The sequence below is a fragment of the Psittacula echo genome (assembly GCF_963264785.1).
Source record: "Psittacula echo genome assembly, chromosome: 7".
NCBI lineage: Eukaryota > Metazoa > Chordata > Aves > Psittaciformes > Psittacidae > Psittacula > Psittacula echo.
In genome coordinates, this window is record NC_137740.1 from 28,566,106 (window position 1) to 28,590,193 (window position 24,088).

Consider the following 24,088-nt stretch of genomic DNA (forward strand, 5'->3'; position numbering starts at 1 on the left):
TACCTACAGCAGACACCAAGCATGTTTCGCAGCTGAAAAGTAGGACCTTTCTTTAGACGCCTGTCACTTAGCAAATACCACTGGTGTCCCTGGAGAGGCACATGCTCTTTGGATGTGAAAAGCACCTGGGGGGTTGTGTGGTGTTAGAGTTTTATACTTGGAAACTTTAACTACGTTTTCAGTACTAGGAACTGCTCTATGTCTGGCCTTACTGCCTTAAGCTAGAAATTTGTCCTCTCATCTATGGCTGCAAATGTAGGAAAAGGACTTGGAATACCAGCATCAAAGTAGACGAGTAATGGGGAGAAGCTTGTTCAAGCCTTTTTGGAAGATGTCCTTTACTTTTGAGCATGTCAAGTGAAGGCTTATTATTAAAACAGAAAAAAAGAGAACAGAAAGTCAAATGGTATTTCGATTAAAATTAATTTAGGGAAGAGGTATAAAGATTCTTCCAGACATGCTGTGAATGTCATGCAGCTTCCCACGTTTTGGCTGATTGGGATTTTCTGGTCTGATTTTTCAGCTATAGAAGTTATTTGAGCTATATTGTTGCTTCACAGTATATATTAAGAGAATAAGTTATTAATTTGAGATAAAGCCTTAGATATTGCTGGATATGATACTGTTCTGTCTCCTCAACACTTAGCGAACTAGTGAAAGATGAAGCTATGATAATAATAGTATGAGCAAAGGTTTAGCAATTTCCCTTACTAATGTGTACTTAAGATATTGTGGTGAACATACCAATGAATAAACTGTTAATTTATTAAATATTTTCATTAATGATTTTCACTTAAAAGTAACATAGTTTGCTGATGACTCACCATAGGAGCATTATCAATACAGCAGAAATATTGTACAGGAAAAATGGAATACATTTGAGATTTTCAGCAGTAAGAGTTGAAGGAGATTGAATACAGTTGCAATGTCATGCACCTAAGAACATTCTTGCTATAAACTTACCAGTTGGTCTTCCAGTGGTACTCCAGAGGTTCTCAGGCTATTCCTGTAAGGCGTACAAAATGTGGTTTGGATATGCGTGTTCATCCTGACTATTTTAAAACTGGTGTGTGGATATCTTCAAGTGGGGAAAACAACTTAATGATGTATTATTATCAATTAAAATAAATTATAAAATAATTAATTATTAGTGGGATGACTTGTAACACCAGTGACTGAGGCTGTTGGAAAAAAAATGTTGTTCTAGCATGCACAAATCTAGAATGCTTCCACTAAAGACAGAATGTTTGACCCATGCAGTCAGTTTTATAATCTTTCTTTTTCTCTCGTTTTTACCCAGGTCAGCCAGTTCAGACAACTCTATTCCAAAGTGATCAATGATAAGCATGATGATGTTATGGCAAAGTTTGGAGCAATCCTGGCTCAAGGCATTTTGGATGCAGGTAATTCCCCAAACATTTAAAGCAGTCAAAATTTCTTAAACTTATTTGGCTACAATAGCTGTAATTGCAAATTCCATTTGGGAAATGAAGTGCTGGATTTATGCCTGTCATGTAATAGCAGAAGACATCTCAACTTTCAAGTCATTTAGCTAATTAAATAAACCCTATTTTATAGTTTCAGCTTGTATCAGCATGCTTCTGTTAGGAGAGACTTAACCCAGTCATGGGGGCAGAATTCATGTCCATAAGTCTGGACAAGTATGATCTTTTTGCTCGAAGTTTGTTGTAACCCTGAACATGGATGTATACCTTGATAGGTTGCTCCTTTATTTTTCTAAGTAAGCACCTGCTCCAGAAGTTTGGAAACCTTGTGGTATCCAGTACTCATATTTTGCTTTTTCTGTTAAAACTTGATATAGCCATTTTTTTTTAAATATATATGTATGTATTAAATATGTTTTTAATAACTAGGTTTTGCCTCTTTCCTGATTGAGAGGCGTTGCACAAAGAGGGAAGCTTAGTTAGCTGCTTCTGTTACTTCAGAAGATGCAGTTAGTTTCACAGACTGCCACCTTCTTCTAGGGAGGAAACATCTATTTCATGACTAAATGTTGAGCGAGGGATAGGATTCTCTAAAGGAATTAGCTTTTCACAAGGACTGAATTGCAAGACCTATTGAGGAAGGTTTCTTTAAGCAGAAAGGACAGGCAGTGTTTTGCTTTAAATTTCTCTTCCTGCTAGAGTCAAGACTTGTGCAGTGCTGTGCCTGTCAATAGCACCCCCTTTCCAAGATTCCAAACGCTGGTTTTCCCTTCTGGTGTCTCGTGCTCTGAGCTTTTCTTGCCATGCATCTCCTTATTCCTTGTGGTAGATAGAAACAAGCTGGTTTTCCCTGTACTTTGAGACCAAGGTTAATCATGAAGTCACATAAGTGAAGGAGTCTCAATACGCTTGTCTTTGTGCATGGCTTAAGCACAGCACCATGAGTTGTGGTTACACAGTGTCTGTATGAAATTACTACGTCTCCAAGCCATACAGCAAGGAAGCATGCTTAAAAATTTTTTTTCCTGGTGGCCATGTGTCAGTCAGGCTGCTCTGGGCCCTATGGCTACGGCTACTTAGAGAAGAAGTCAATAGGAACCTCCTTTTTTGTCTTTCTTGCCTGTCAGATACCCCTCCTGGAGCTCAGACTGAGCAATATTCTTGGCATAAGACTGTTAGAATAAATTAATAATTAACTCTTAGAATAAATAAATAATAGAATTTTGGTCATGCCCATACTCATACTGTGTTGCTGGGAAACCAAAGCCCAGCTGGCTTAGATTTTTTTCTCAGCAGTACAGACCTGTTTCAAATTCCAACCTTTAAGATTAAATCATCAAAATGCAGCTAAAACCTTACTTGCTTCCTGTGTCACTCATGTATTGTATGATGACTTGGAAACCAGAAGCATTCAATTTTAATAAACTACGTGTGAATTTGTGCCAACTTTAACCTCTTTATTTCTTGCTGAGGGAAGGCTGTGAGCTACCCTTTCTTAACCTATTGCCACTTTCATTGGAGCCTCCTGAAATGATAAATTCTTCTTATCTCTCCCATATAAGTGCTTATCTGAAACAATGAGCTATAGAATTTAATTATCACTACGAGGAAGAAAAGGTTCTGTGTGTCATCTGCCATAGTGGAGGCAATTGAGTTTAGGGGTTTTTTTGTCTTGGTTTTTCTTTTTTTTTTTTTTTTTTTTTTGGGGTGGAAAGGAGAAAAGTCTAATTCTTTTCCAGTGACAGGTTTTGATAAGAAGTGCAAGATTTCCAGTGCACAATTGGGAAATGATGCACAGGAGGTGAGGTTTTTGCTCGGACAATGAGGCAGTCATTAGACCAGTGGTTTTAGTAGTAGAGCAGGGTACCTTGGGAGCACTGAAGTAAAAATTAAGAATTTGGTTATTGTGTAATTGCTAGGCCCAGCAGCTACATTTTTGCTTCTTTAATAAAATAAGAAAAATGTAGATACTCTAAATTTAACTTAAGGGGTTTTTTTGGTTTTTTTTTTCCTCCCAAAAAACCTGAACTTTTATAATGATCCTCTTTGTGTACAAACATTCTCTTCTGTTCCAAGCTGATTAATCCCTATCTGTTCTTTGCAAAATCATTATGCTTTATTTTCTGGACTATGTATTTGTAAATGTGAGCTATAGAAAGGATATACTTATCTTAAATAGATAGCAGCATTTTACCTGCTTGAAAACTATATTGCCCTCTGGACTCTAGGTATCTTCTCTAGTTCTTAATGCCACATTTCTCAATCAGTGAGAAAAAAGAAGGAGCAGCAGTCATTACACAAATACCTACGTAGTATATCTAGAAAATCTTTTCTTCATGTTTAGGAAAGGTTTGGGTGGTTTCAGCAGTGCGATGGCTTGCGGACAGAGTGTGGCATTGGGTAGTGCAGACTGAAGCCAGAGAAGGTGCTGACAACCTGATGGGGAATGTACTGGATTTTCCACAGTTTGGAGACATTTTTAATGAGTGATGAAAGTGTCATCCAAATTACAGAGGAAAGAGTTGCCTGTCTCCTCATTGCTGGCTCTCCAAATATGCATCTTGCATGACATGTTATATTTTGGCTGTTAAAAACTTTATTGCAAAATATAAACTGACGCATAAGGTCTGCTTTCCCATGTGTTGAATTTGGTTTGAATTTCCTACCTTTCTGCTGCCTTCCCTTGTTCAAGAGCTGTTCATATAAAGTTGGGTCTAAGTCTCTGGTAGTTAGGAAAAAACCCCATTATCCCATGCTAATGTTTTTGTCCATTAGATTAGAGCTACCTTGCGTTTCATTGGCCATATGAATCAGGTTGCTGACGCATGCTGCAATCAGCTCTGCCAGTGTTTTGATGGCTGGTCCTGTGAGATTTTGACTTCTCGGTGCTGCTGCTAATAGTCCTGGTTGTCTTCGTTCACTAGATAGGTGTGAATAGGATTGTGTTTGCTGCTAGAGAAAGAAACAGTATGATACTGTTTGAAAATGGGATGCTGCCTAGGCCAGGTTTGGAAACTAATTTCCAAAGTCCACAAAGTCACATATTAATGGCTGTCATGCTGCTCTGTTGTCTGGGCTACACTGCCAGAGTATTACCGAGTGCCACCATGACTATGTAGAAAGTGAGTTCATCAAAGTATATAAATCATCTTTGATGAGCTCACTTTTCATCAGTGGGGATGAGTGCAGTCTGCTTGCTGTACTCCCCCTCTTGTAAACTGACATTAAACTTGAGCCAGCAAATCTTCATAGTCTTTAGAACAGCCACTTTAATTCATCAGACCTTGCCACAGTTGCAGTGTAAATTCTGGGAGATGAACTTTGTAGTATTACCCAAGGAGCCCTGAAAATTTTTCTTGGTTTTTGAAATTTTTTTTACAGGCATCATGTCACAGCTTTCATCCATCTAGGCAAAGGCCTGGAATGTGTTCTCTTCCAGGCTGTCAGGGCTGCTACTTAATTGTGAAGATAAATCACAGTTGTGCAATATCATATCTCCCCACCTTTCCTGCTCCCTGCAAAACCCAGGGAGAGAGGGTGGGCTGTGTGGATGTAAAACAGCAGAAAGAAGTAGCATGACAGTATCTTTTGAATATGAAATCTGTTACTCATCCAGGAAATTCCAGAGATTAGATAATATAATTCTGAAGGTTAACATAAATTCTGAAAATTAAAGTCCAAAAGTTTGATAAAATCTAGTTAAACTGCTTGTGCAACATTCACTGGTCTGCTTGATCCAGAGTATCTGCAGATACTGACCTGGCCCACATACAGCAATGCAGTGAAGAAAAGTTCAAAGTAAAGATGGGGGAGAAGACCAGTAATTTGAGTGCAGAGTGTTTGACATGTTCATGTTAAAGGATAGCACAAGACCTGAGGCAGTCTCTCCTTAATGCTATGGCAAAGTCAAGTATAAGGGCAAGAGACTGTTATCAGAGAAAATAATGAGAAGCAGAGCAGACCTAGCAGTAGTAAGAGATGAGACCGTATCATTGTCTTTCTTCAAAGAGGTGGTGGGAAGGAGTTATCTAGTCAAACAGCAGGAGATTATTGCTACCACAAAAGGAAAAGCAAGGAGGTAGTATGTATGCAGAGTATCCTACAGGAGAGCATCAGAATCCTCCATCCTCCATTGCTTCTCCTGGGATTAACACTGCCAGATACCCAAGATGAGATTACTGCTTCATTCAGGGCTTTCATTAGTTTTGGCAGCAAAAATTAATTTTGCTTGTCTTTAAAAGTCAGCTCCATTGCTGCCTGTCCCTGTCGAGATAGATACAGCTGTGTGAGGCTGGGCAGTGTTACTCCAGCTGGGGATTTTCAGCTGCAAGATGCCCTGACTTTGTAAGGAGTGAGTGTTTGTATTTTAACAAAGTTAACCTCCCTACACCTGGTCTTGTCAGCAGTAATGGACATGCCTGGTGCTCTCTGCAACCCAAGTCACTGTGTTCATCAGGAGACTGAAGATCATATTAACACTTTCTCACTCTGCAAACCCAATCTTTCAGTTTGGTTTCTAGCTGGATGTTTCTGCACTACATCAACATATGGAGCTGTTTTGATCTCTGCTTTGAAAGTACAAAGCTCGGACTTGGTAGTCTGGCAGAGATGTAATTTTGCTGCAAAGACTGCAGGAGCTTGTCTCTGCTGCTTAGATTGATAACCTCTAGAAACAACTTCTGAAGCTGCTGCTGTTTACATTTTTTTCTAGTGAGATGGTGTAGGATAAAAACCTAGGCATATTTGTTCTGAATAACTGACAGATCAGGGAGGCAGCCACAGAAAGAAAAGTTTCTGTATGCACTGCCTCATATGCACTATTTTCCTTGTGAATCTAGTCTTGTGGATCATCTATATGCTATGTTTTAAAACTGCTTACAGCAAAGGTTTGCCTTTTTCTTCCTCTCTCGTTGCTTTTTGCATTGTAATTCTGTTTAACCTGTATCCTGGCAAAGTAAGTGTGCACAGGCTGTATTGATTGTGTTTAGGTCATACCTAGCAGATAGAGCTGCCCACCTGTTTTGCTCTGTAAGCTGAAATCACGGTAATGGAGGGAGGTGTGTTCCAGAGGACAAAGCTGACAGCACTGTGGCCTGGCTTGCGCTGTGAACAACCCCTTCACAGCAGCTATTTTAGAGATGTATTGCTCAGGTGTCTTCGTGGAGTATGCAGGAATGCATTCGTTAACTTACTTCATTTATGATTCCTTACAGGGGGCCATAACGTAACTATTTCACTGCAGTCGAGGACAGGCCATACTCACATGCCTTCTGTGGTGGGGGTTCTGGTCTTCACCCAGTTCTGGTTCTGGTTCCCCCTGTCACACTTCTTGTCGTTGGCTTTCACCCCAACCTGTGTCATTGGCCTTAACAAGGATCTTAAGGTATGTAACGAGCAGAGAGGAGAAAAGGTGCTAATAGCTGCTTGGAAGATTCGAGTGGTCTGAGAGGGGTGTGCATAGTTTTCTTTGCATGTTTCCAGCTTGTTTGTGTCAGAAAAGGCTCTAACTGGAAGAAGTCTGAAAAGCAGGTTTAAATTGCAGAGTTGGTGGTGGGAATAGGGACAAGAAAAATGTAGAGAGTAGACTTTGACCTCTTTATTTCGAAATAGCTTACAAAGAAAGGAACTCTAGTCAGTGTATGTGGGCAGAGACTACCTCATCATCACTCCAGAAGGTCAAGGTTATTTAAATAAAAAATAGTGTGTTGCCCTGCTGCCCCCCAAGTACATTATGTTATATTCTCCTTTAGGAAAGCTAGCAGTGGGAAACCAGGATTTGTTTGGATTCCTTGGGGAATAAATACTAAACCAAGCAGCCATTGGTACTGCACTTTTCTTATGCATCTGCTTTTCCGGCTGATGAGCTGTGTTATGGCTGCTGCAAGCTGTGTAACATCCAGGGTCTTCTGTGCTGAAAAGCTGAGCTAGCAACTTCCACAAAAAAAACTTGTGAATGTGGCGGCACAGGGGTGTGCAGCACCCTCATGTCATTGCTGCAGCCTTATTCTGTGATGCACAGAGCATGTGTAGGGCTGGGCTGCTCTCAGAGTCCCTCCGTGGGACTGGGCAAGCTTGCAGCCCCTGGACCAAAACCTCAGGGTTCTAGGTTGATCTTCTTCAACTGTCTCAGGCCGAGCATGAAGTCAAATTACACACCACTCTCAATTCTTGCTGTTTAAAGAGAGAGGGTTGTTTTTTCTTTCCCTCCCTGTCCTGAACACTTCCCTGTGTTTGCATTGCTGCACCTCCCCAGTGGTAACGGGCTCGGCACCTTTTTTGGCTGTTAAGCTGAACTGCCATTTTGACTCCTTCTCCCCATTCCTTAGAGTTTCCAGGGAGCCCAAATGGCTGTAGGTAAGGTGATGTTCTAGAACTTTGCTTGCACAGTGAAGCCAGTTACAAGGCTGGATGTACCTTATGGTCTGCACCATACCCACCTTGCTTCCTCAGAGCAGTCTCTGTTCTGTTGTTGCTTCTTGATGTTTTGCAAAGGAAGAGAGTTGAGATACTGAAGAAATTAATCCAGTTTAAGAATTTGGATTGGCTGTCAGAAGATGCTTACTTAAATAGCTGAGAGTAAAAGAATATGTGACATTGGTAACCCACCCCCAAAACATACTGTCCGTTTGCAAGAGGTGAATGTCAGGCAGTGATTGTTTTGCTCTAGCGTGCACTGACAAAGCAGGTCTTAGATCTTAAACTAATTTTGTGTTCATACAAGCAGGCACAGCAATAACATTAAAACCACAAAAGCTTTGAAACAGTGAAAACAAGGCATGGTGTGAATAGAGTGGAGAAGCGTGTATGGAGAAGGCTAGGAGAGCTTGCCAGAGTCGAATTATAGAATAATTAAATAACATTGTTCTAGTTGAACTGTTGCCACTGATAACAGTTTCTCAGCTTCCGGAGGAGGAGAAGGGGAAGCTTGTATTCTTTAGAGGATCTGTGTTTGTCTCTGCTGGAAGGAAAATGAAGCTAAAGTAATTATTCTGCTGTCGATTATTTTTCCCTGCTTTTCTCATCTCTAATGATGTTTTTAACTGTTTGTCTTAGATGCCAAAAGTCCAGTACAAGTCCAACTGTAAGCCGTCCACATTTGCATATCCCCCACCTCTTGAGGTACCAAAGGAAAAGGAGAAAGAAAAGGTATGTGGGCTAGCTTTCTGTGTGGTAAAGACTCCTCCTCTCCTAGTATAAACATTGACTTTAGTGGCACTAACATGGAATCTAAAGAGCGAAAGAAGAATTGGCAGGCACTGTTGTCTCTGAAAGAGAATTCTAGTTATTTTTTCCTGCTGTGGCTGGGACTGTTTCTGATCATGGCATAAAGTACTTTGCTACTCAGTTGCTGGGACCTCACTTGTCTCCAGTGATCAAGCCAGAAGTGTTGATTAAAACAAAACAAAACAAAACTGCTTTCCATGCCCTACTGATTTGTATGTGTGTATCATCTTGGCACAGTGCCTAGCACAGCAGGGTTCTTGTTGATGAGTTGGGCTCCAAAGTGCTACTGTAGTACAAACATCAAGAATATTAGGCGTGACACTTCTCAAATAGTCCCAGATGGAAGGGCAGAAGTGTACCTGGTCTCAGAGGAGTGGGCTCATGTGCTAGAATAGTAGCTGTCAGGACCATGGACTGCAAAATGGTGAACATGGAACTGAGAATAGGTATTGAAAAGGAAGAGATGAGACCTGTGGAGTAACAAGCGGCATAATAGTGGAAGCAGTTTGTCTCCTGGCGCAGGATGGTAAAAGCTATTGAGCAGACCACAGCAGCAGGCAGAGCAGCCCTTAGGGAGCAATTGCAGCAGTGGAGCCCTAAGGTATGTCATGCTGAGGGATGACATTGTGTGAAAACTGTAAAGCAGTTTGCCAGAATTGAATGCAGGGCAGGACAGAAACGAACTCTGATGAAAGGCAAACCTCACTGCTCTGAGAAAGCAAAAGCTGTTTTCTGACCTTTAGAACAGGCTGAGAATTTGACAAATCCTTTCTCTTTTAAACTTTCCTGGCCAAAATTAAAATGTGTGAAGAGCCCACAGCCTAAAAAGCTTTACCAGCAACGTGGCTAATGTGGTTGCTTCGTGTCTCTCTCAGGAAGTTACTGCCTTACATAGACGGTTACTGTGGATAGAGAGACAAGCTGAATTCTTGTATTTGATTATTGCTTCTGTGTACTTTCTGGCTCAGGAGTCCCAAAGCCTCCTGAGGACTCCTCCATAGGGCGTTTTGTATATCCACTTCTTTAGATCAGTGAGAAACACAGCTGTCTGATTAGGACAGTGGAACAGCTTTAGGTCATTTCTAAAGAGTATTATGTGCATGTTTCTTTATATTGGAAACTCCAGCAATAGGTTTTCCTGCAATAAAAGTTCAGTTTGTTGCTCTGTTAAATAACAAAACCTCTCATATAGACACCAAAACCAGCAGTGATTATTCTCAAAATTAGGAAGTTTGTTCTCCTTCCTATGTGGCTGCAGCCTGTCTGCATTCATGTCAATTTTTTTTTTCTCTCCCATATGTGCCATTTATTTGTTTTGGTGTATTTGTCTTTTAAAAAGAGCAGTGGGTAGGAAGTGGAATTGATCTCATTGACATCTGTACTGACCTAACAGAACTAACCCAACATTGATCTCCTTTTGTTCCCCTGTTTGGGAAGCTGAAGCATAGGGCATGGTGTTGCAGTTATGCTGAATACCTCCTCTGTTGAAATATCCAGGTTTCCACTGCTGTGCTGTCCATCACTGCAAAAGCCAAGAAGAAGGAAAAGGAGAAGGAGAAAGAGAAGAAGGAAGAGGAGAAGATGGAAGTGGTAAGTGCAAACATTGAAATTTAAATGTATCCTTATAGATTTGGAAGGTGTGTCATGAAAGCTGGCAACCACAGAACAGTCCCCCCTACACCTGTGTTAGTTCTGAGCAAAGCATTAACATGCTTTTCAGTGTACTGCATACACAGGTTAGCATCTTTCCATGCTTTCCAAGCAAGAGGTGGTGGTATTTCTGAAAAATAAATCTTCCTCAGTATTGTTAAGTAACTGAATTCCTTAAAGGCAGAAGCTTATTTTGACAAATTTATGTACCTTTAACTGCATGAACCTTTTGTGCATTATTTCATTGCCAACTGTTTGTAGACCAAGGGAATTTTATCTCTTATCCGTGTACTTTTGTTATTGATGTGGAAAAAGACTTAAGAATTTTATGTTCTTGGGACTCAGTGTTGTAGCAGTTGCTTGGTGATGTCTAAGTCATTTGAGAACACTGAAGAGTTTTAAACTTTCTGGTTTTCACGTGCTTAACTCCCTGTTCTGAAATGTTCACCTTTTTGGCAGCAATCTCTTATGTGCTTTGCCCATTTATCAAAATGCCAAACATTTATTCACACCCAACTCAGAACCAGCTGAGCTTTGAGCATAGAATCCATATGCTGCTCAGTAATTATGGTGATTGCTTCAGTTCTCTGATGATTTCTTTCAACTTATAGACCTGACACTAGAACTTGTCATCCTCATCTGTCAGTAATGTGTCATCCTGCAGCAAGCTGAGGGATAGAGAAATGGCTGGTTAATGAATTCTTGGTGGTTGCTGTAATTTGGAAAACATATGGTAGCTAAAATTCTTGCTGTACCCTAACAAAGGACCCTTCGTTTTGTGCTCTTGAAACAGATGCAAATATGCCAAGAATAATTGTAAGCTGAAAATGTGTTACAGAATCATAGAATCGTTTAGGTTGGAAAAGACCTCTGAGATCAAGTCCAACCATTAACCTAGCACTGCCAAGTCCACCACTAAACCATGTCCCTCAGTGCCTCATCTGCACATCTTTTAAATACCTCCAGGGATGGTGACTCCGCCACCTGCCTGCACAGCCTGTTCCAGTGCTTGAGAACCCTTTTGGTGAAGGAATTTTTCCTCATGTCCATTCTAAAACTCACATGGTACAACTCAAGGCCATTTTCTCTTGTCCTATTTCTTGTTACTAGAGGGAAGAGACTGACTTCCGTCTCACTACAACCTGCTGTCAGGTAGTTGTAGAGAGTGATAAGGTGTCTCCTGAGACTCCTTTACTCCAGGCTTCACAACCCCAGTTTCCTCACCTTTTCCTCATAAGGCTTGTGCTCTAGGCCCCTCACCTGCTTTGTTGGCTGTCTCTGGACCTGCTCCAGCACCTCAATATCTCTCCTGTAGTGAGGGCCCCAGAACTGAACACAGTATTCGAGGTGCAGCCTCACCAGTGCCCAGTACAGGGGATGATCACTGCCCTGGCCATGCTGGCCTCATTATTTCTGATACAGGCCAGGATGTCATTGGCCTTCTTGGCTGCCCGGGCACAAGCTGGCTCGTGTTCAGCAGCTCTCAACCAACACACGCAGGTCCTTTCCATTGAGCAGCTTTCCAGCCACTCTTGCCCAAGCCTGTAGCATTGCATGGGGTTGTGGTGGCCCAAATACAGGACCCAGCACTTTGCCTGCTTGCACCTCATGCAGTTGGCTTTGGCCCATTGATCCAGCCTGTCCTGATCCCTCTGCAGAGCCTTCCTACCTTCCATCTGATCAACACTCCCAGCCAATGTAGTGTCATTGATCCCCTCATCCAGACCAATACGGATATTAAACAGAAGTGGCCCCAGTAGTGAGCCTTTGGGAACACCACTTGTGATTTGCCACCAACTGGATTTGACTTCATTCACCACCACTCTTTGGGCTTGGCTACCCAGGCAGATTTTATGCTGAGAACGGTACACCTGCCCAAGCCATAATCAGCCAGTGTTTCCAGTGGAAATGGTGTCAAAGGCTTTACCAAAACTGATAAGCTCAGTAGAAACTTTTCTGATTCCACTTTAATATCTATGTGAGAAAAGCAGAATGGTCAGAGAATTTTTGGCCCCTTTAATTTTAAAAAGAAATACACAAACAGTATGTAAAGGGAGTGTGGCATAAGATCAAAGGTGTATGTATAAAATAACCTTCCTAGACCTGCTAAGTGTGGCCATGTTGTAGGCACTGAACTTTATCCAGTTGGCTCAGAAAATGAATCATCTCATGCATGCAAGGTTGAACCTCTGGGTTTTTTTCATTTTGCTCCTTTATCAAAGTTTCCTTGTCACCAAACATTTCCTTTCCTTTGAATTATTCTTGCAGCACTATATGCTAATCAAAATGCGCTGAACAGGTGCATATTTTCTATAAAATTACTACAACATATAGTTAAGTACAGGTGTTGAGAGGAAGCAATACATTACAAGGTTCATGTGTTGTGTCTGTGTCTGTACACTCCAGATGTCTGAAAAGTTTTGTTGGTTGAACGAAGCAGAAAAATGAAGATAGTAAAAAGGGAGCGTGCTGCCACCTGCTGTGTTTGAGTTGAGAGTTTTGCCATTGTCCTAATGTTTTAGAAGTATAATTGCTTTCCTGGTTTTTCTCTTATGCCTGTTATATGACAAGTAATCCATAGCTTCCAAGAGATCTGCACAGCAATGAGCAGTCACAGTGACAGAGAAAGTCCTGTCTGTTTTGCAGGACGTGCCATGCATGTAGTGGGGCTCCTGATTATTTCCTATTGTTTGTTTCCATCTTTTCTGTAGCCTTTTTGTTTGCACTCAGATGTTCCTGAACAAGGGAGAAAACACTATCCATGTTCTTAAGTACATGAAGGATGCTGTGTTTCTTCCTTATGAGCTTTTCCCTCTAGCTGCTGCGTCATTTGTAAAGGAGGGGTTAATTGCAGTACCTTAGGGGAGTCACTTAGCTCAGATCATTTTGGTTGAGTTCCCGTCTCTACCAGTAATGTGACATGTCAGTGATAGCTTTATAACTGCAAAAATACAAGGACTGCTTTTAGCAATTTTCATGTGCTCAGTAACGATATTGAAGAATCTTCAGTTGTGACCAAAAAGTGGTGAGTGAGCTTGCAGAAAAAGTATTAGAAAGGGAACCCAGAGGTAAACTGTTCCACTGCCACCTCTTGCTGAACTTACTTTCACCTGTAGTTGAGAGTGAGGCATTGCCTGATGAGAACACTTTGATCCATGCTGGCATTGCGTGTGCCAGCTGATAGATAGGTGTTAGCTTGTTCCTCAGCAGAACAGTTTCTCACCACAGTCTGGGATTTGCTGCCTGGTTGTCCTTTACCCTCCTGAACTATGAAAGGGTTGGATATTACTGTTAAAATAATGTTGATGTTCTCCCCCCGCCTTTGCAGGATGAGACAGAAAAGAAGGATGAAAAAGAAAAGAAAAAAGAGCCTGAACCCAACTTCCAGCTTCTGGACAACCCAGCAAGAGTCATGCCTGCTCAGCTCAAAGTTCTCACTATGACAGAGAGCTGCCGATACCAGCCTTTCAAACCAGTAAGTGTCATCTTCCGAATCCATGTGTTTGACAGAGTGTTCCCAGGGCTGGGCTTGTGCCAGGACCCAGAAGTTCTGTGTGTCCATGAGAGTGCCACTCTCAGCTGGTATCACTGTAATGTCTGACAGAGATTTGCAACTGCACTGTTGTCATACCTGCTTTTTAGTGTCTCTCTCCAAATGGTCACATGCAGTTCTAGTTGTATTAAAGCCAGAGCTGCTGCAGACCTTTTCACCAGGCTAATGCTGCTTTATTTTTCTTTCTTCTTCTACATATCACATGCTATGACATAGAAACCAATCGGACGTACTCTGTTCTAATGACATTGCTGGGGACATAAAGACTGAGCCGTGATTTTTACAACGGAGTGAGAAGTTGTACAGGCTTATTGCCAAAGCAGTGAAATACACTGCAACTTCTTCTGGGGCTATGTTATCCTGCAGTGGGATTTATACCTAAATGGAAGGGCTTTTCCATTAAACAGATTTCATATTCAGTTACGTCTAACCTTAGAAAAAGTGCCTTTATCTCTGCTTAACACAGAAGAGGTAGCATGTGGTTGTCAGGTGGATGATGGAAAAGATCTTTTTAACATTAAGCCTAAGGGATAACTAACTTTTATGTGAGATGCTCAAATATATTGCAAAGCTAACAAGCTTGCTCCTGACCTCAAAATCTCCTGAGTCAAATTCTTCTGGCCTTTATTTTTGTTCAAGAAATAACACCCTGGACTTTTTCCTTTTGCAGGATTATGCATGGGGAAAATGGTGTTCAGAAGAAGTAATATTTTTTCCAGGAAAATAGTAATGTTTTTAATAAATTGATTTATTGGAATAATATCAGCACATTGGAATTCTCTGTGCATCATCCCCTTTAGCAAAGTTGTGGAAGGATATTTTAGTTTCTACCCTTGAAAAAGAGGAGGTGACCCAAGTGATATTTGGATTGGGAAGATCTGTTACGTGGTCCAGTAATTGTCCACTCATGCAGCTGAAATACGGAGGTCACCTAGCTATTTGCTTCAGTTTCAAAAGAAGTCAAGTCCTTGGTGAGGGGAGTACAGTTTCCAGCCTTAAACTCCTATAAATAGGTTTTGAAGAGAACACAACAGTGTGGGGTTTTGCTGGGATTAGGGTGTGTAACCAAGGAGGGATTTGAAATGGAGCTGTTCCAGACCTTTGCTGTGCTTTGGGGAATGCCAGAGTAAAAGGCCTCTTTTAAATGCTGTTTGTAGCCTGGAATCCTGCTGTAGTCAAAGCCCTGATTCCAGACAGGCATGACACAGCACTGCCTCTTTGCACCTTGTATTCCAGTTCTGGAGATACACAAATTTGCTTCAGCCTGCCAGGATGTTTGGTTGTTATCTTTGCAATTAATTTCCTTTTTTTTTTTTTATGAGGTTCTGCTAAATAGGATTCCTCAGTTGGTGGAAGCTGGTGATCAGATTATGCTCTGTTTCAGATAGCCTCTTGGGAGGCAGCTACACATAGAGGCTTCACTATGCTTTGTTGCCCTGAAAAGATGAGCCTTATAAAGCAATTATGGTTCAATTAGTTTACACGTGGAAAGCCCCAGACTGGGACTGGAGTAAAGCTGTGAATCCAGATGCTATTTTCTATTGATCTGAGACTTAGATAGCGGAAATACAAAAGGTGGCCTGGATAGACTCTGTGCCATCCCCTTACCAGGCAGGGATCCAGGTGAGTGTCAGATGCTTTGCTCTCTGAAACTCATTGATGCTGAGGTGTTTCATATGGCCTACTGTCCCAGTTTTGGCTGGGATAGAGTTAATTTTCTTCCTAGTAGCTAGTATAATGCTGTGGTTTGGCTTTAGTTTGAGAATTATGTTGATAACACACAAGTGTGTTTAGTTGTTGCTAAGTAGGGCTTACCCTGATGAAGGACTTTTCAGTCTCTCATGCTCTGCCAGTGAGGAGGGGCACAAGAAGCTGGGAGGAAGTAGAGACAGGACAGCTGACCTGCAGTAGCCAAAGGGACATATCATACCGCAGATCATCATGTTTGGTATATAAACTGGGGAGAGTTGGCCAGAAGGGGCCGGTTGCTGCTCAGGGACGAGCTAGGTATCAATCAGCAGGTGGTGATTATTGTGCATCACTGTTGTTTGTTGGTTTGGTATTTTTCATTTTATCTCTCTCTCTCTTTTTGTTGTTTCCTTTTTTTTATTAGTAGTAGTAGTATAACTTATTTTAATTTTTAAACTATTCTTATCTCAACCCACAGGTTTTGTGTTTTTTCCAGTTCTCCTCCCCATCCCACTGGGGGCAGGAGTAATTGAGCAAGCAGCTGCGTGGTACTTAGTTGCCAGCTGGGCTTAAACCACAACACCAAGGATAAATGCTGTGGCCACAAACACTCCATCATGAGGTAGAGGCAAGCAGTGCTAATGCTCACTGTGTTTGTCTTGCAGCTTTCCATCGGAGGCATCATCATTCTGAAGGACACCAGTGAGGATATGGAGGAGCTGGTTGAACCTGTGGCAGCTCATGGTCCGAAGATTGAGGAAGAGGAGCAGGAACCTGAACCACCAGAACCCTTTGAGTACATTGATGATTAAGACCTGAGGTACAGTGTATTGTGAAGAGTCACCTTTATTAGTCCCAATGAAGGAAAAGCCTCTTTGGATCAACTAAAGCAATTACCAACACCTAGCACTCTTGTTTTAGCTCTTTGATAGCTTCTGCGCCAGGTTCAGAAACATGCTTTATCCTGATTTGAAGAGTTTGGCAGTAATAAAAGAGAAATCCACTCTTCTGGGTCATGCCTGACCTGGTTGTACTGGATCTGGTCTCTAATCTCGCAGGTCTGGCTGCTCTTGGGTAGAGCCTTGCCAGGCAGAGTTAGAGCCGTGCATGGGTTTACAGGCAACAGTTGAGCTGGGAATAATCAGCTCATGAAAACAATCCCAGAGGGGCAAGTGGTTTATGTAACAAAGTTGTCATCTACTTGACCTCAGTGTGGCAGGATTGGTTGAAAGCGAGCTACTAGTCCCCTTTCTGGGGTTGTCTTGTTTTCCCAACAGTTCTTAGAAGAATTTAAAGACACTCCAGTCATGGGCTCTGTGATGCTCTCTAAACCTGACTTGTAGATCTGTTCCAGGCAGTGAATGGTGTGGTTCTCAGGTTCCTTGGCTAAAGTGCCTGAACTGGTGTGCAAGTTTCTCAGTGAGAGGCAGAAACCCAGTTGCTTTATTTCCAAACAGGGGCTGGCATGTCTCAGTGCTCCCAAGAGCAGAGATTATGCACTTGAATTGGTGGATGAGCAGGAAAATAAACTTCTTGTTAAAAACTGTAAATGTTGCATCAGTGGCAGGCTCAGGTGAGTGTTTGGGGTCAACCACAAGAAGCCTTAGTTAAATACATTTGTTTTTCTGGTTTCTCTTTCCCCCTCCTCCAGGGTCATGGCCTCTAAAGAAGACACTATGCTTGATATCAGAAAGACAGACATGAAGACCTTCCTATCAAGATCTGCTGTTCAGTGCATGCAGCCCCAATCTGTGCTGAGCTAAAACTGATAGTCCGTGTTTTATGGCTGAAGAACAGATATATGCTATTTAGTGTACTCTTTCACAAAACCTTGTTTTCAAATAAATATATTAAAAATTCTTGACAGAAAGTTGCTGCTTTAAAAAAAGAAAAAAGAAGCCTAACAGCCTTCTCTTCCGCTCACTCCAAATGTTAAAAACTAGACCCAAGCTGTGCATCTTCCTCCAGCAAAGCTGGGCTGACTCTGCTCTTCTGTAGAGTTGTTAGGATCTGTGCAGATCTCTACTTTCTTGAGCACTCACATAGGCTAGGCAAGGTCACCAACTCTGGTCTGGCCCAGCCGTAGCACTGCTGCTACAGAGAGGGCAGGTCTCTACTTGACAGCAGCTGTCCAGATGAGGTCTGCATCCAAATTACCTCTATGATACTAACTTTGCACTGATTTTCCCCCTTGTTCATCCTGGTATTCATGTGATGGTGTGGGGCTGACAGAAGGGTTGTGGGTGTTAGTGATGGGGAAATGAGGCCATGTTTCTCTTTGTTTCACAGACTCCCTTTTCTTTGTCCTGTGTGCTTTCACCAAATATGAGCCCATGTGAGCACAGCTAGAAAACATTACAGGCCTAGATGATGTGAATCTGGACATGCAGGATGTTACACGGATGTGCATCATTAGCCAAGGGGGGATTTACAGTCAGGGGTATGGAATGAGCAGCAGTCAGAAGAAAGGAATGCTGCTCCACCATTCGCTGGGCAGCCAGCCCTTCACCTGGTGAGCTGGAATGCTTCAAAGGATGCGCACTAGCAAGCCAGAGCCTGCAGCCATGGTCAGCTGTAAGCCAAATGCTGGACAAAGCTCCATCAGTTGAAACAGCACTTAAACAGAATGAGGGGCTTATTGTATGTATGTTGGGAATATTTTGCCCCATGTGAACATACCACAAGCTCATGTGCATCAGTAATAATGGAAGACAAATCTTGCATGTAGTGCCTGGGAGCTTTTCCAGCCGATGGTTTATTTTGGCGAATGTTACTGTAGCAATAGAATAGTCTGCTATTGTTCTCTGAAAAGCTTAAGCAATACAGAGCAGAGGTGTGAGGCCAAAAGCCTATTTTGAGTCTTAGGCTTTAATCAGAAGTCCCTTAAGTTGAAATGTCTCAGTAAGGGTCCAGATCTGTTCTCCCACGGAGCAGAGCCAAGAATGAACCTGAAATGGCTACAGACAATGTTACTGTCAGTAAAACTGGAAACAAAGGGGGGATCACTGCTTCAATCCCATGGACGTTCAAAGTGAGACCTGTTATTGTGGGGCAAGAAATGGAAACTGGATTAATGTACATTGTGTAAGCCTTTCAGGTGCTGTAATCCCTTCCTTCTGAATGGGTAACTGGATCCCTTATTCCTGCACATTCTACTGGTACCAAATGGTGTGGTACGTGGAGTTTTTCAGGTAATTTGTTAGTAATGCCTTGTGTCTTCTTAAAAAATACTGTGTAGGGGGGAGGGCGTTGGGAGGAGAAAAAAATCCTCACTTCAGGTCACTCAACAACCTGCCAGTTATCGCTGGGAGATCTCTAGAGTCTGAGTGGAAATGCTGGGAATAGCTGGCTCAGAAAGACCTGAAGTCCTATACTGGTGACTTGGCCAAGCTGTGAACAGTTTGCTTCTATTTAGTGGACCTTTTGCTGAGCCTTTGATACTAGAACAGACGTTTTCAGATTAGCCAGTGTATTCCTGATGCTTGCTACAGGTTTAGTTCTGTGTGGGTGTGTAAATCTGTACGCACAGGGCAGTTCCCACTGAGCCATGTACTGCCTGGGGCACCATCCAGAAGACTTAATTCTTCTGCTAAATGATTTTCTTGTCCCTGTAAGATCACTCCTGCCTCTGGCAATGATGTTTCCCAGAGCGCCCTTGGCACAAACAAACGTAGAAACCTCACATAGCCCCAAACTGATTTCTGAGCTGCTACTCTGGAGCCAGGCACTAAGGTTACACTTGGGCAGTCAGATTTTTAGAGGAGCTTTTGATGTCTGTGAAGGAAAAAGGCCATGCATGCCAGGCTGGGGACACCAGGAGGGACATCTGGGAGTTGTCCTCACTTCCCCGGCTCTGCCGCTCGCTGTGTTTTCCTCTAGAAATGTTCTGAAGATACAGCAGAAAACCCCTAGAAAGAGAAAATTCTAGAGGATGGCCAGGAAACCTCCATAAATCTTCTGGAAAGGTGCTGGAAAACCTCTGAAAAGGCTCCGGAAAGCTGCCCGGGGGCTGGATCCTGCCCCCATGCTAAGGCATCTGACCAGTTTCCCTGGGGACAGACGTGGCCAGCAACTGCAGGACATTGCTGTGCTTGGGGGATGGAGGTCACTGCTGGCTGTTTGATCTCTAGTTTCAAGGATGCATGGTGGGAGCCTGGAAAGCTTTGGTGCTGCTTTAAATAATGTCATTTAGCCCCAGTGACTCATGAGTGCTGATTTCTTCAGAGGTGCTGCCCTCCTGGGCCTGCCTGGGGATGCTGCGGAGGGACCCACCCTTGGGCTGTTTGCCAGGGGCTAATTAGACCTAATGCTTCTGGGTTTGCCAGGGGAGCAGGGGAGGCTGAGGTGGCAGGAAGCATGCTTCTGTCCATCCTGACTAATGGACCTCATCCCCCTTAACCCTGGGGAGAAATAAATCACTTCAAAAGCATGCTGCTTCTGACAGATCCCAAAGTCCCTCCAGGAGGCCCTGGACATGCCCTCAGTCTCCCCTTTGTACTCATTAACTTGGCTACAAGCCCCTTGCTTGGCGCTGTGCTGGGGAGATGAGTATGTTGGAGGTAAAGCTCCCAGGGCAAGGGGTCTTTAAGGAGGGGGACAACAGGCCCCATTGCTCCTTTGCCCCAGCAGGCACTCAGTAGGTTTCGTCCTCCCACCTCTTCCCCATTACAACAGTGCCACCGTCCCCATCTCTCCCTTTCTTTCCAGGGACAGGTGAAAGTCTTGCTCCTCCCAGTTCAACACAAAGGTTGGGCACTGCTGATAATGATGATGACACTGACCATTTATCTCCCTGTATCCTGGAGGCTGGAACATCCCACACCCTTGCCCCTGCCAGGCCCCAGCCTGCCCCGGTGCCTCCCCTGCCTGCTGCTCTCAATGCTGGGGACAGGTTGGTTTTTTAGCCCACCTTAACCCTGCAGTAGTAGCAGGATGAGAGAGATGGGGAGCACAGACAGTGCAGGACTGTGCAAGGCTTGTGTTTACTTGCAACCTCTGATGAGACCAGTGGGTGTGAAGGCCTTCCCCCATGGGTGCTGATCTTCCCCAGTGTGACTTCACATGGGAGCAAAGGTCTTTGCTTCCTCAGTGAAGATAACTGGTATTAGCAGACCTGGTTCAATGTGTTTCTCCAGCACTGATGTGACTGAGCTGGCCCTTGCTCTGTGTCTTGGGAGGAGAAGCTGCCCCAGCCCCTGCTGCTGGTCTCCAGCTCAGGTCTGGCTTCACTCAGCCTCTGAAGTTCTGTTCTGTGTGGGCAAATGGTCCAGCTGTCGTCAGCCCAGATCTGGAGTTTTGTTGTGAGGTCTGTACTGCAGTTCCTGGCATTGGCTGCACAACCAAAGCTCTGGTTTCTCTCAGAAGGACTGTGCAGATACTCAGGTGAGCCATCGGAGTCTCCTCCAGCAGGGGAGAATCAGCACTGCAGAGAAGTGACTCGAGGCAAATCCTGCTTCTGCCCAAGTCCACTGGAGATCGGCTAATGAGAGGTTCTAAAGCCCATAACCCCTGATGGCCGAGCCTTGTGCACTTGGTGTGATGGACCCTGCTGCCTGACAACCCTGTGCATGTGTGTTTAAGCAGCATGTATGTCTGGGTTTTTTTCTGTGTGTTTGCAAAGCGTATGCAGAAAATGGACAGTGAAGAGTCTATACTGTAAGGGTCCAGGTGAGGCAGGTCCTGGTGAGCATGAGGGGACACCCTAGGGCTTGCTGCCCACTGCCTTGGTGCAAAGCTGGTCAAGGGGAAGGGCAGTCATTTGGCGGCAACAGCATCCCTGGCAAAGGATGTAAATAGCTGCTCTGGTGAGCCAGGGAACAATTGCTGCAAAGGCAAAGTTAATTATCAGCAGAAATTATGGGGACATTGTTCCTCCAAAGATAACCTGCAAAAGGTGAAGCACGGAGCAAATTTTTCCCCTTCAGAGTGAAGGAAAAAGACCTGAAATATTGGTGCAGTGTCTTTGTTCTTAGCTTTAGGTTGGCTCTCCCCTTTAATTGTTTTCTTCATTCCGTGTCAGTGAGAACAAAGATGGATTAACTTTTTGTTCCCTCCCAGTGTCCTCCCAGAGGAGAAGCTGAGATAGCTTCTGTAGGGCTGGGCAAATTCTCTGTTTACTTTAAGTTCACACAGAGGTTTTTTTTTATTTTTAGTTTAAGCACGAACTCTGGGGTTCAGGGATGAACAAGAAGCACCTGAAAATAATTTGCTAGAAACATCTAGTTTGTTCATGGGCTCATTCACAGATGAAACCTGCTGCTCCCTTCTCTTGCAGGCCCAGAGGTTTTGTGATTTGTCTCCAGGTGATGGGGTGGTAGCCATTGCTCTGTGCTGGGGGCAGCGTCAAAGCTGTGCCCATGCAATGAAGGCAGTGAGGCTTGCTAGTGCTGGGACTGGGGTTGTTTCTGCTGCTGATGAAGCTCTCTGTCCTGCTGTTTCTGTGCACCCGGTCTCCCAGACTATTTTTGACATACTACTTTTTTTTAATGGAGCATCTGCAGCAATTACCTCCTCCCAGCCCCCTGCCATTTTTGGCTGGAAATCCTTGCTGTTACTGCAAGCCAAGCCCTCTCCCACATTGGTGTTCACCTTGATTGGGGGCTTAATGACCCATGCCCCAAATGAGCACATGCCAGAAAGCCCTGCTGGGCCCCCTTTGGGCTCAGGGCACTGAGCTGCCATCATTCCCCATGGAGGCACCCCCAGCCCTGCCAAGGCAGTTGGTCAGTCTCTCCTGGTGTCAGCTCTGTCCTTGTAAGGATCTCTGAAGGATGATCTCTGCCACAGCTGAAAAGGTGCCATGGGCTGATCTGTTTTAAGCCTCCTTCACCATTTTGCAATTGAGCAGAAATGAGCATTTTGGGGATGCATCAGCCAGTCCCTCCTTCTTCCCTGCTTTGCAGTGAGCAGGTCAAGAAGCTTCTGGATCTCAAGGAGAGCTGAGTTCACCCTGTTGCCTCCTTCATGCATCCCATGGCACAAAATCAAAGTCTCCATTGTGCCTCTCCCTGGTCAGGGACTTTGGTTACAGGAAATTACTGAAAAAAGGGCTGCATATAAATAGCCTGGCACGGGTTGACCACGTCCTTCTGGGGAGAGGTGGGGAGAGGTGAAACTTGAGGCTTGGCAGCAGCTAAACGAACCCCATTCGTGGAAGACAAGAGCAGCTTTATGATAGACTGAAGCAGGAGAGAGCAGAGAGGTTTTGCAATTCCATTGCACTGGTTTTCATTGCAGAGGGCCCTGGGGAAGCACTGCTGTATAATTCAGTATAAGAGCTGTGCCTGAACTACTGGGCAAGTGCCCTGCCTGAGTGCAGGACATTAGTCCAAGCAAACCCCTCTGTTTCCCAGCCAGTTCCAGTAGGAGGCAGTCCATGCTCCAACCCAATCAACAATAATGTGTCATCAGCTAAAAACTGTATTTATTTATTTATTACTCCTTCAAAGTATTCACTGAAAACCCAAACCAAAATCTTTTTTTGCAACTAAAAGCTGAAGTTTTACTCCAAAAATTACAGGATGTTAAAGCTTCAAAAAGTGTTCGTCTCTTGCCTGCTTGCTTTTAGTTTTAATGCAGCCACTTGGAAAAGCTTCTGCGAGAAGACATTTCCTGCAAAACTTTCCACTTGGGCACAGAGAATGGCCTTCCATGTTTTTAATCCAGCAAAAGGGTACAATCCAGTCTGGGACCTGCAGAGTGGTGTGGTCTTCACTGGGGTTTCAGGAATCTGCTCTTCTGTCCCTTTGCCCTTGCATGTTATGATGTGCTTGCTGGGACTGTGGAGGAAGGAGGAAGCCTGAAGAAAACAGGTGAGGTTTCTCCCGATTTGCTGGGGAAGCTCCTTCCCTAGCAGGATTTCTTTAACTGAGAACATCTCACAGGCACACTGAGTTAGGGAATGAGATGTTTTCAAGGGCCTCTGGCAAAGGCAGAGGTGATGAAGTGACCTGTTTCTGGTGCCTTTTCACCCATCACATGAAACACAAGTAAGTAAAAACTGGGCAGTTAGGCACAACTCTGGCTCAAACAATTGCTCTGTCCCTTATCGAGACAAGCATAACTTGAAGAAGCAAAGCATGGGAGAGGACATAGATTTGTCAAAGCTCCCTCTGACCCTCATAAGATATTTAACGTCTCTCTTTCCCAAAGAGCAGCAGTCTGCCTCAGTATTTTATTCACAAATACCAAACCAGAGGTGAAATAACTCCCACGGGTTACGGATGGAGTGCTAGTTCCTGTTCACCATCCATCATAACTCTGCTTCCCATCACCTCACCCTTTCCAAACATTTCACCAGTCAAGACGGTAATTTTAGACCTTGCAAAAATGTTCAAGGGTGATATTTTATTTTTTTTTCCTATTCCTTAAATATTTGTTGTTCTTGGTCGGGGGGGAGAGGGGGGGTGTTTGGGGGAGGGGTTTGTGGTTTTGGTTTTTTTTTGGAGGGGGTTGTTTGTTTGTTTGTTTTAATTAGATAAGGAGAACACCACCCTTAGATCACGGCCAAGGGAGGATGGTAGCCTGA

At 43.6% G+C, this 24,088-nt stretch overlaps 1 protein-coding gene across 1 annotated transcript in view; it reads left to right on the plus strand.

Moving 5' to 3' along the window:
* PSMD1 (proteasome 26S subunit, non-ATPase 1) overlaps window positions 1-17,411 on the plus strand; it is a 72,193-nt gene extending 54,782 nt beyond the window's left edge. The window contains exons 19-25 of the mRNA XM_080624338.1: window positions 1,301-1,403; window positions 6,659-6,828; window positions 8,499-8,591; window positions 10,167-10,259; window positions 13,648-13,794; window positions 16,227-16,381; window positions 17,213-17,411. Of these exons, the coding sequence (XP_080480464.1) occupies window positions 1,301-1,403; window positions 6,659-6,828; window positions 8,499-8,591; window positions 10,167-10,259; window positions 13,648-13,794; window positions 16,227-16,373 (753 nt within the window). The 3' untranslated portion in view covers window positions 16,374-16,381; window positions 17,213-17,411. The remainder of the gene's footprint in view (window positions 1-1,300; window positions 1,404-6,658; window positions 6,829-8,498; window positions 8,592-10,166; window positions 10,260-13,647; window positions 13,795-16,226; window positions 16,382-17,212) is intronic.
* The last annotated feature ends 6,677 nt before the right edge of the window (window positions 17,412-24,088 follow it).